The 12,456-nt window shown below is 37.9% G+C and overlaps 1 protein-coding gene across 1 annotated transcript in view; it reads left to right on the top strand.

The window, feature by feature from the left end:
• Positions 1-12,456, top strand: part of IL31RA (interleukin 31 receptor A) — a 67,180-nt gene that overhangs the window by 835 nt on the left and 53,889 nt on the right. The window contains exon 2 of the mRNA XM_058732324.1: positions 5,171-5,261. Coding sequence (XP_058588307.1) covers positions 5,204-5,261 — 58 coding nt within the window. The 5' untranslated portion in view covers positions 5,171-5,203. The remainder of the gene's footprint in view (positions 1-5,170; positions 5,262-12,456) is intronic.

Here is a 12,456-nt window from a genome sequence, read left to right as displayed (position 1 = left end):
ATCACAATTATGTTTTTGCCAATCTTGCTGCTAGCATCTCAAAATGTTCTTTGTATGAAGGCACCTTGAGTGGATTTATAGATTTTGAAACTGAATGTGGTATTTTGACAGCTTTTTCTTTTTACATTTAGATACAATGTCACATAACATTAGTTTTAGGTGTACAAAATAATGATGTATATTTGTATATATTGTGAAATGATCACCACAGTAAGTCTAGTTAACAACCATTATTATACATAGTTAAGGAATTTGGTGGGACTGAATTTGGTGGGACTGAGGCTGGGCAGCTTGCTGCTTGCTTCTTCTCTCTCATCAGTAGAGTTCACGGGTTCTTAATTAAACCTACAGCCAGAGTGCTGTCCCTAGAATTTATTCCTTCTTTTCCCATCCTTTAAAAACCCAAGTCCATACTATGCATGGTTTCTGACACAGAATGGATATCAACATACATTAAGTGAATGTATGAATAAATGAATGAATGAAAGTAGGACCAGCGCTGGGAAAACACATACATTTTTGTACAAGTGTATTCAGATGAAAGTTTGCATCTAGGATGCACCCTTGAGTGGGAACTTTTGAGTTGCCGAAGGACACCTTTGTGTGTGTGTGTGTGTGTATGTCTATGTGTGTGTGTGTGTGTGTGTATAATGGAATGCTAGACAGTAAATCCCCCCCCCCCCCCACACACACACACTGTTTCTTTTGCTTTGGTCATATGAGATAAGATGCAGGAAGACAGAGATAATTTAACATGTTAGCATTTTTAGCAGAAACTGGCAGAGGAAGTATCTCCTCCTTTGTTTCTTGCTTCTTGTCCCCAGTCAGTGTGCATAGCCAGCCAGCAATAATTCCTTGGATTTGTTTCCAGTCCTTCTAAAAGTAGTTATTACTGTGTTTATACCTTTAAGGATAAGACACTACAGGTTACTTAAGTGGCATCACTATATATTCTCAGAGTCCTTTAGTCCAACATGGAATATTCATAGTGTTGTTTGAGAATTCTGGGTCTCCATTAAATGCTGTATTCATCTGAGGTCCCATAATGAGATGTATATTTCTAGGAAGTGACCTTTTATTGAAGACAGTTGTTCAAAGCTGCTGCATTTTAGAAGTTAGGGCTGATGACCAGGGAGTACAGGAAATGATTTGCTTTCCTCCAGAGCAAGGCATAATCTTTCTGAATTTTCTGTGGCCCAGAGTGTTGGTACACCTGGAATTGCTTAGATTTAGGAAGGCTAATTTACCTCATTTAAGACTTCAAGAGACTGATGTGGGTTTTTTTTTTGTTAATACAGATTTTCATGAAATTATTCTTGTGCCTAAATTCAGACAATAGCTTAGAAAATGTAGCCTAAAAAAAATAATTTATGCATGTCTTCATGTAAGCACATGCTTTCAATTAAGTTTTAAAAGAAAAGTTTCCAGAGCCTTAGGAATCTATCTTTACTGTACCGCCTACCGGTTCTGATAAATGTGATATGTGACACCAATCACACCCTCCTCCTGAACTGTCAAAGTTCTCTCCAATTTGCCAGGGAATGTGCTAAAACAGCAGAGCACAGAGTCCTCCCCTACATAGTAGATCCATTCACCATGGGGAGATAGCACAGCTAACAAAGTCACCACCTTCTCTGTTATTGGAACTAAAGCTTTTGTTACCTGCATGTTCATGAGGACCACTGTGTTTGATCTGTTGGACACCACAAAGTGCTCTGGGTTTTTAGGAAGCAGTATCACACTATTGACAGTGATATCTGTTCCTGTAGTACTGCCTAGAGATTTAAAGGTATTTGAACATTATGTGGTCTTCATATCTTTGCAGTGCCATCATTGGTGCAGGATACACCAATAATGTCATCTTGTGTAAAAGTTGTTTCACTAACAAAGGAAGAATAGCCATGAAATTCCTTCAGGATTTTCCCAGATTTTAACATTAAAAAAATTTTTTTTAAATGTTTAATTTTGAGAGAGAGCACGAGTGGGGGAAGGGCAGAGAGAGAGGGAGACAGAATCTGAAGCAGGCTCCAGGTTCTGAGCTGTCAGCACAGAGCCCAGTGCAGGGCTCGAACCCATGAACCATGAGATCATGACCTGAGCCGAAGCTGGACGCTTAACTGAGCCACCCAGGTGCTACATCCCAGATTTTAAACCAGGAATTCTAATTGGTCAAAAGAGGCACTAAGGATATGACTCCTATGATAAGAAGAGTTTAGACAGGCGACACCTGTACTGTGTGCCCAAAGAAGGAGAGGATAGTCTTTGTAATGACTCACATCCCTTGTTCAGGGTCTCCTCCTCTAAATCATTCATCAGAGAAGTATTAACAGAATCACAGCAATGGTGGAGATTTTTAGTTTTGAGTTTTCTTTCATCAAGATTGTGGTTAGGTCTAACAGTTGTCTTTTTTGGAGTATACCACTACAGTACCAGGAAGTTTCATCATTTCCTCCAGGAGATAGTACTCTACCAACTTCTACCTTTTTTAAACGTCAATGTTTTAAGGTCTGAGGTGAGCTCTCCTTTTTGTTCTCACAGTCTCCTTCCATTTAAGATATAATTAGTCAAGTAGTTTCCTGTAACTAAATGACAATGATGGTTTTCCAGGTCCACCTGAGGTTACATCCAGATTTTTCTTGGCCGGAGTTTAGAGTGTACTCAAGCTCTTCAACTGCATATTTACCCACTAGTTTACTCTCACAGATAACTAGGAGGCTTTGTACACAGATTTTGCTACTTGAACTTCCAACTGAACTTATTTCTAAGTCCCTGGGAGGCACCTCACATTTGTTCATATTTACTACCCACAAGTAATCTCTTTGTGGTGGTCCTCTGGTATTGGAGAGAATGTGGAAAAGGCACTGGAGGATAGGCAAATGGTAGAATGAGGGGCACTCACCATATTGCACCAATTGTTGGCTTTCTGCAGTCATTAGAGTCAAATGAGTCATTGGCTCATTTCTGTCTTTAGATGCTCTGCTCTCGTTGCACTATTAGAATTACAGCACTTACCATGTGGTATTTGCTATTACTGTCCATGATTCTGTCTCTGCAAGTAGATCTATGATTCTCAGTTCTTTTTTTCTTCTCAGACCCATTTGGAAGGATATGATTTGGAGCCATCAGTAATAGTAGCTCACTCTGGACTGTGGCATCCTCTCCACCCTCTGACTCCCTTTCCTTGTTAAAAAAAAAACACTGAACTAGGGACACCAGGGTGGCTCAGTCAGTTGAGCATCCAACTTTGGCTCAGATCTTGATTTTGCATTTCACAAGTTTGAGCCCCACATCCGGCTCTCTGCTGACACCTCAAATCCTGGAACCTGCTTCGGCTTCTGTGTCTTTGTCTCTCTCTCTGCCCCTCCACTCACATTCTGTGTCTCTGTCTCTCTCAGAAATAAATAAACATTAAAAAAAAAGCCACTGAACTAGAGTGAAATTGGGGGCAGGATGATCTTTTATTCCAAGCATCTGATGTGTGTCTGGGACATTGCTGAATGAACAACACAATGCCAGAGGCCACCAGCTGATTCAAGGGAGAGTCAGAGCTAGAACGCAGGCAGTGTCAACTTCTAGAATGCTCCTCTCTTCAACTACTGCAGTTTTTCTAGCTTTGTCTCTGAGCATGATTTAGTACTGTTGATTTTTTTCAGAAAGGGTCTTTTTAAATTCACAAATAATAGATGGGTGTTCTCATTTTAAAGGAGGCAAGCAATAATTCCCATTGTTTTTGAAATATTCAACAGTTAACATTGATGAGATTTTAAAAACATAAAACCCCATGTTAGAATAACAATTTTAGCTTTAATATCTACAATTATTCATTTACTCAATTACTGAGAATTTGAGCTTTAATACAGTTTTCATGGTTGGGCCTCCCTCCGTTTCCAGAATGCTTTTAGAACTAATATAAAGGTGTGACTTCTAGCTAAGAAATGGAGAAAATTAAGACAATGTTCTGAGTAATTAGGCACTAAAAGTGCCATTAGTATTACATTTCATTTTAAAGAAGACATTTATTCTTTATTTAAAAATTGTAAAATTTCTCTTTGTTTTGTACTCATTAAATCAAAACATTTATTTCCTGAGAGAATAGCTACTGCTGTTGAGTAACATGTGTTTACTATTTGTTATTGTGGAACCAGCAAACATTGTTTCCTGATGGTATTTTTATTATTATAGACCCAAATTCTTTCTGCTTTATTGCCATAGGAATTTTCAATTAGTAAGATATTTCAATTGATTCACATAAGAGAAAATCTTATTCCTTGTGGTTTTCTCCAGAAATGATGCTTGTGAACTTTTCTCAAATGATTTGTTGGGAACTCCTTTTTTTTTTTCTTAATAATCTGTCAGATGAAAATGTGGCATCCTTTATCTCTTCCTGAAATGAGTTCTTGCTTTTACAGTTGCTTGACACTTAGATTATTCCACCATCTCATGTGGGATGAGATAAGAAGGCAGCAGCCTTTTTGTCCTAATCAATTCCATTACCAGTATTGTATGCCTACCATGTACCAGTAGGTACTTAAGTAGTTAGGCTTCAAAGAGAAATAAGAGAAGCTTCACTATTCAAAAGCACTATGTAGAGAAGCCAACAGGTAAACTGTTAAACACCAATCTGTGTGACACATGCTAAGGTATAAGTGGCATGGAGAAGAGTTGGTGTACAGGGAGGAAATGGCTAGCCAACTCCATCTGAGGCTTCAGGGAGGTGTTCAGAGAAGGTTAGCCTTGAGATGAGTCTGGAAGGTGGGATTAGTTTGCCAAAAATGAGGCAAAAAGGACATTGTAGGCAGAAGGAACCACATGAACAAAGCGTGGGATGTAAAACACCATGACAATTAGGGGAAATTGTGAGTTGTTCTATTTGGCTCCTGTGTTTAGGGCCTGAGGCAGACACCAGATGATGGTCTCAGATCTACACAACCGAGAGTACTTTCTTCTGGAGTATATTTTTCGTAGCTGGTGTACTTTTCACATAGTGGAATGAATTATGGACAAATTAAATGTTGACTGGGGTTGATGTAGTAACTATGAAAGGATCTATATGATGATGCCCAAAAATATAGTAAGATGAAAAAAAGATTCTGCCTGAAACCCCCCAGAGTCTGTCACTGGAAATGAGTTAAGAGATAGGAAACTAACTTTTGACTGATGACGTTTTTAGTTCTCTCCTCAGCCTGCCTGCATTGACTTGGGGATGATGTGGGCCCACACACTGTGGACACTCCTCCTACTCTGCAAATTCAGCCTGGCAGGTAGGTTGACCTGTGCCCTTTTATGGATTGTGTAGTTATTTTTAGCTTCTTTGGATAAGAACTGTTAATTTGAGTGCAAAGTGCCTCCTGGACCATGAGCACATGTGGGTGAACAAGGGATTCGTGACCTCCCTGAATTTGTGTGGGTGGGTGTGTAGATGTTGATGTACACGTATGTGTGTGCAAATTTGGCAAGATGGCCTATCACATTTTCAAAGGGAGATAAGACCTGCCAAAAGGCCAACATCCACTGTTTTAGAGTGGTAGTAAATTCTTGTATCAATAGTTTTTGTGTGAGGAGCAGTGGTTGCATATAAACACACACAAAAATAAAAAAATATATTTTCACAGTATTTTCAGTAATTTCCAAGGATATAAAGGGAAATGATGGAATACCACATTTTTACAAGGGCCCATCTCAAGACTATGTGCCTGATATTCATAAACTACCTTGCAGATGTAATATCCGTTAGTTTGGTTGCATCTTATGTTAAAAAAATTAAGACCAGAGAGGAAAAGTGGGGATTGGGTACTGGGAACGTAGAGAAGGCATCATGTCATGTACCGCTTTGCTAGGGCTTTCATAGCTACAAACTGGGTGGCTTAAATGACAGAAATTTTTTTTCTTATAGTTTTGTAGGCTAAAAGTCCAAGATCAAGGTGCCCATAGGGTTGATGTCCTGACACCTCTCTCCTTGGGGCATAAATGGCGTTCTTCTTGGTGCCTCTTCATATGGTCATCCCTCTTGTTTGTCCTAATTTCCTTTTCTTATAAGTACACCAGTTGGATTGGATTAAGGCCTACCCTAATGGCCTCCTGTTAATAGCTCCTTAAGACCCTGTCTATAAATACAGTCACTTTCTGAGGTACTGGGGGTAGGCTTCAACATATGAATTTAGGCATATACAATAAATACTGTCACACGTAGTAATTGGAGGTGACCAAGAGACAGATAATGTCTTCCAGGCCTCTCTTTTGCCATGGCCTGCCTTGTTGCCCCCTAGGGTATTCCCGTGGTACTTAGGAGTTGTATAGACAATATAGACACGTAGGCCTTTATCTCTCTGTGTCATCTAACCTCTTTTGGCCCATTCAGAAACCAAAAATTGGTCCAGTTACCCAATTTACAGTTCAAATTATGTGCATCATGGCTCCTATCAACTCACCCTTCCCCTCAACATACCTTTTTCTGTCTCCTATCTGTGGCTTCTTCTCTTATTACCTTTTACTTGTACCATGTCTTATGTAACTGGCTCCAGTTTCCACCAGACTTCCCTTCTAGACTATCCTTCCTTTGATCTCTGATCAGCCCTGCCTTTCTTCTATTACAAGACACTTTTCAAAACACTAACTTTGGGGGCACCTGGGTGGCTCAGTCAGTTAAGCGGCTGACTTTGGCTCAGGTCATGATCTCGCGGTCGGTGAGTTCGAGCCCCGCATCGGGCTCTGTGCTGACAGCTCAGAGCCTGGAGCCTGTTTCAGATTCTGTGTCTCCCTCTCTCTGACCCTCCCTTGTTCATGCTCTGTCTCTCCCTGTCTCAAAAATAAATAAAACATTAAAAAAAATTTTTTTTTAAAAACACTAACTTTGCAACAGCACCTAAGTGATATAAGCATATAGGAAAGAAGGGAGATCGGGAACATTTTAATTTTGAAAAATGTTCTTTTTGCATGTGGACAGTTCTCTGATAAGAAGAATATTCCCCTTAGAGGAAGTTAATGAATATTTCCCTTTTTATACACATAGGGAAAATAGTTATTTTGAGAAATAGGAATATAGTTGTGGATTGTTTTTGAAGATGTGGGACAAGGATAGATATGTACCAATGGTAAATCTAGCCTTCAGATGTCCATTTTTAAAAAATAAAAATTCTGTTTTTGAATAATTTAGATTTATAGGAAGCTTGTGAAGATAGTGCAGAGAGCTCTTACATAACCCTCATCCAGCTATCCCCATTATTAATATCTTATAATACCATAGTACATTTGCCAAAACTCAGAAACCGATACTGACACATTAGTACTGACTAAATTCCAGACTTTATTTAGATTTCACTAGTTTTTTTCATTAATGTTTTCTCTCTGTTCCAGGATTGAATTTAGGGTACCATATTGCATTGCATTGTCACAACTCCCTAGTTTCTTCTGGTCTGTGACAGTTTGTTAGTCTTTCCCGGTTTCTCAAGGTCTTAACACTCTTGAGTACTTGCCAGTACTCCTGGGTTTTGTAATAAGTACAAGGGAGGTGAAGTGCCCTTATTATTCTATCACAGGTTGTGGCAGCCTTCAGATGAAGAGTTGATATCCTAGTTAGAGATCATGAATAAGACCTAAAATCAGCATCCTGTTGGCCAACATGTGGAAACGGGAGGATGATAGATGTATAGGCTCTGTGAATCATGGTGGTTCCATTATGTAAAGCAAAAGCAGTTGACATGTGCAGGGTCATACCAGATAACTGAGGCTGGAAATGTAAGTAAAGCAAGCAAGTAAAAATGAAGCCTAATATTGTTTGTTGTTTTGGTTCCTTCTTCTTCCAGTTCTTTCCAGCCTCCTATTTGTGATAAAACAAATCTCAAATGACTTAAAATACATAGATAGAATGTTATGAGGATATATGAAAAGAGGAGAGAAAACTACTGATAAAGTGAATTCTACCCCCAAGTCTTAGAATCCTGGATTTTCACAGCAGACCATTTTTTTTACATTAGTCAGGGAAACTTGTTTATGCTGCAGAAACAAACAAGCCTCAAATCTTAGTATTCAAAACAGCAAACTGTGTATGTCCATCAGAGGTAAGTAGGATCCCAGGGTGATGAAGGCTCTACCATCCTAAGACACTGTCATATCAACGTGGATTTTCAGTGTGTGCAGGAACAGAGGAAGGAGAGAAAGGACAATTGTACACCAAAACTTAAATGCTCCTCTCATGTCATTGGCCACAGCAAGTCATGTGGCCATGGCTAATTTCAAGGGAGCAAGAAAATAAAATCTTACCATAAGTCCAAGAAGGGGAGATATTGATGAACACTGAAGATACTACTGAACTTATATTTTATTCATCACAAATCTCTTCTCTAATACTAGAGTAGGGGATCAGAATACTCCATTCCAAAATATGCCATTGGGATTATTTTGATGTGGAGGTAGACGAGAATCAACAAATGCAGTAATGAAGCCTACTCCATTAGTTTCCCACATATATTTACCTTCCTGCAGTTTGCTACCCTTGAAAACCTAAATTCCTTTTCCTTTGTCTGGTCTCTTCACAAATTTATTGTATTTTTAAGATACTATGTGAGCCCAAGATTTAACCACCTTTTTGAGTTATTCTTCACTGAGGTTTATCCTGCATCATGTGCACTGCATATGTTAATAAACTGTTTTCTCTTTTAATCTGTCTTTTGTTAGTCTCATAAAAACCCAGATGCAGAACATAGGAGGGTAGGAGGAACAGGATTTTTTCTTCTCATATACCAATATTTATATAAGAATATTGCCTTCTTGCCATATTTCAAGCAGTAAGGACAAGACAAAAGTAGCTCCTTTAAAAAGCTCACATGGAATGGAAAATCATTTTTAAAAGCACTTTCTACTTTCCTGATACCTGGGGAACCAAATGGTTCTGTTTATGGGAACAAGCTGTTTGACTCCCTTTTTGACCCATGCCTTTTATATATATTAATTAAAGCTTCTCAAGGAATGAAGGAGAGGTATTCAAAGACGACCAGGAAAGTAAAGATAGTGAGTTTTGACATGGTTGGTTTTGAATCATAAGGACTTATTGATACATGAGTTTTTGTGGCTGGCTTTGGATTCAGCCAGTGCAAGGCAAAGTAAGAATGAGAAGGAAATAAAATAAAATATGACTATAAGAAGCCAAAATGAGACTAGCACAAGACCAAAGAATATCCTGGGGATACAGAGAAAAACTTCTTGTTTCCTTGTTCTCCAGCAAAGACTCAACTTTGAAATCCTGCTAAAAGTGAGTGTAATGGGTGTAAGTGAAATGGAGGGTGAAGGGCAAGCTAATATTTAATGAATATTTCAAGCAAACTTGTCCAAAGAATTGAAGACTGACCCACATGTATACACAAATGCACACACGTGTATCCTGCCATCATCTCTGAGTCACGGAGGCAGAGCGAATTGGTCAGTGTGAAAGTTGTTCCTCTCGGGATATTATGGGATGACCTTTGGTTCACTGCCTCGTAGGCTTTTTCTTGTTTCCACTGACAGTTGTGAATCTGTTTGTATTCTGATTGCTCACCCAAGAAATTCTCCATGGAGGTTTTCAAGCTGCGTGGGCTCTTTGAAGAATGTGTTACTGGTCTAGCTTCTAATTTCCATTTACCATGAAGCAGTTGGTTCAGGTCTAGTTATGCTGGTCTTTTTAAGCACTTGGACTTGGAGATCACCATCTTTGTCATGGTTTTCAGCATAAAAATAGTAAAGATGGAAAATCTTTTCTAAATTAAGTTTTATGTTAATTCCAATGTAATTAGCATACAGTGTTAAATTAGTTTCAGGTGCACAATATAGTGATTCAACAATTCCATACATCACCTGGTATTCATCAAAACAAATGAACTCCTTAATTCTCTTCACCTATTTCACCCATCCCCCACCTCACCTCCCTTCTGGTAATCATCAGTTTGTTCTCTAAGGGTCTATTTCTTTGTATCTCTTTCTCTCTCTCTCTTTTCCCTTTGCTTGTTTGTTTTGTTCTTCAAATTCCACATATGAAGAGATAATATGGTATTTGTCTTTCTCTGATTGATTTATTTTGCTTAACATTATACTCTCTAGCTCCATCCATATTGTTGCAAATGGTAAGATTTCATTGTTTTTTATGGCTGAATATTATTCCATTATCTATCCCATTATGTCTGTATCTGTATATATATAGATATATGTATATATATGTGTATATATGTGTATATATATATACACATGTGTATATATATACATATATATCTATATACATAGTGGAATATATATATATACACATATATCTATATATATAGTGGAATATTTATATATATATATATAAAATTCATCTTCTTTATTCATCTATCGATGGACATTTGGGCTGCTTTCACATCTTGGCTATTGTAAATAATGCTGCTGTAAACATAGGGATGTATGTGTCCTTTTGAATTAGTGTTTTTATATTTTTTGGGTAAATACCAAGTAGTATGATTACTGGATTGTAGTATAGTTCTGTTTTTAACTTTTTGAAGAACCTCCATACTGTTTTCCACACTGGTTGCACCAGTTTGCATTCCCACCAATGGTGTAAGAAGGTTCCATTTTCTCTACATCCTCCCCAGCACCTGTTGTTTCTTGTGCTGTTGATTTGTAGCCATTCTGATGTGTGTGATGATGAGTGAAGTTGAGGAACATTTTGTGTGTTGGTTAGCCATTTAGATGTATTCTTTGGAGAAATATCTGTTCATGTCTTCTGCCCGTTTTTTAGTTTAATTATTTGGGTTTTGGTTGTTGAGTTTTATAAGTTCTTTATATATTTTGGGTACTAACCCTTTATCAGAAATGTCATTTGCAAATATCTTCTCCCATTCAGTGGGTTGTCTTGAGTTTTGTTGATTGTTTTCTTCACTGGGAAGTTCCCATAGTTATTTTTGATGCAGTTCCCATAGTTATTTTTGCTTTTATTTCCCTTCAGGAGATATATCTAGAAAAATGTTGCTACAGCTGATGTCAAAGAAATTACTGCCTGTGTTCTCTTCTAGGATTTTTATGATTTCAAGTGTCACATTTAGGTCTTTAATCCATTTTTTAAAAGTTTATTTACTTATTTTTAGAGAGAGAGAGAGCGTGAGTGAGCGAGCACAAGTTGGGGAGATAAAGATAGAAGGAGAGACAGAATTCCAAGCAGGCTCCACACCTTCAGTACAGAGCCTGATGTGGGGCTCAAATTCACAAACTGTGTGATCATGACCTGAGCTGAGATCAAGAGTCAGATGCTTAAATGACTGTGCCACCCAGGCGCCCCGGTCTTTAATCCATTTTTTAAAGTTTATTTATTTATTTTGAAAGAGGGAAAGCACAAGCAGGAGAGGACCAGAAAGAAAAGGAGAGAGAATCCCAAGCAGGCTCCACATTATCAGTGCAGAGCCTGACTCAGGGTTAGAACTTATGAACTGTGAGATGAACCTGAGCCAAAATCAAGGTTGGATGCTTAACTGACTGAGCCACCCAGGTGCCCCTAACCACTTTGAATTTTTTTTGTGTGTGTATGGTGTAAGAAGGTGGTCCAGTTTCATTCTTTTGCATGTTGCTGTCCAGTGTTCCCAGCACCGTTTATTGAAGAGGCTGTCTTTTTACTACTGGATATTCATTTCTGCTTCATCAAGGAATAATTGACCATATAATTGTGGGTTTATTTCTGGGTTTTCTTTTCTGTTTTGTTAATCTATATGTCTTTTTTTGTGTCAGTACCATACTGTTTTGATTACTGCAACTTTGTAATGTAACTTGTAGTCTGATATTGTGATGCCTCCTGCTTTGCTTTTCTTTTTCAAGATTGCTTTGGCTGTTTGTTTGTTTGTTTTTGTGGTTCCATATAAATTCTAGGATTATTTGTTCTAGTTCTGTGAAAAAATTTGTTGGTATTTTGATAGGGATTGCATTAAATGTGTAGATTGCTTTGGGTGCTATAGACATTTTAACAATATTTGTTCTTTGATCCACAAGTATTGAATATCTTTCTGCTTCTTTGTGTCATCTTCAATTTCTTTCATCATTGTTTTGTAGCTTTCAGAGTTCAGGTCTTTCACCCCTTTGGTTAAGTTTATTATTAGGTACTTTATTATTTTTTTGAGCACTGGTTAATAGGGTTGCTTTCTTACTCTGTTTATCTGTTGGTTCATTATTTAGTATATAGAAATGTAATAAATTTTATATGTTGATTTTGTATCCTAAGAGTTTACTACCAATTCTAGTAGTTTTTTGGTGGAGTCTTGAGGGTTTTCTGTATGATGTCATCTGCAAATAGTGAAAGTTTTACTTCTTCCTTACCAATATGGATGCCTTTTATTTCTTTTTTTGTCTGATTGCTGTGGCTAGGACTTCCGGCACTGTGATGAATAGAAGTGGTTAGAGTGGTCATTCTTATCTTGTTCCTGATGTTAGGGAAAAGCTCTCATTTCTTCCCCTTGAGTATGATGTTAG

The sequence above is a fragment of the Neofelis nebulosa genome, chromosome 1 (assembly GCF_028018385.1).
Source record: "Neofelis nebulosa isolate mNeoNeb1 chromosome 1, mNeoNeb1.pri, whole genome shotgun sequence".
NCBI lineage: Eukaryota > Metazoa > Chordata > Mammalia > Carnivora > Felidae > Neofelis > Neofelis nebulosa.
Note: the sequence above shows the minus strand (reverse complement) of the source record. Positions and strands in the feature narration are given on the sequence as shown.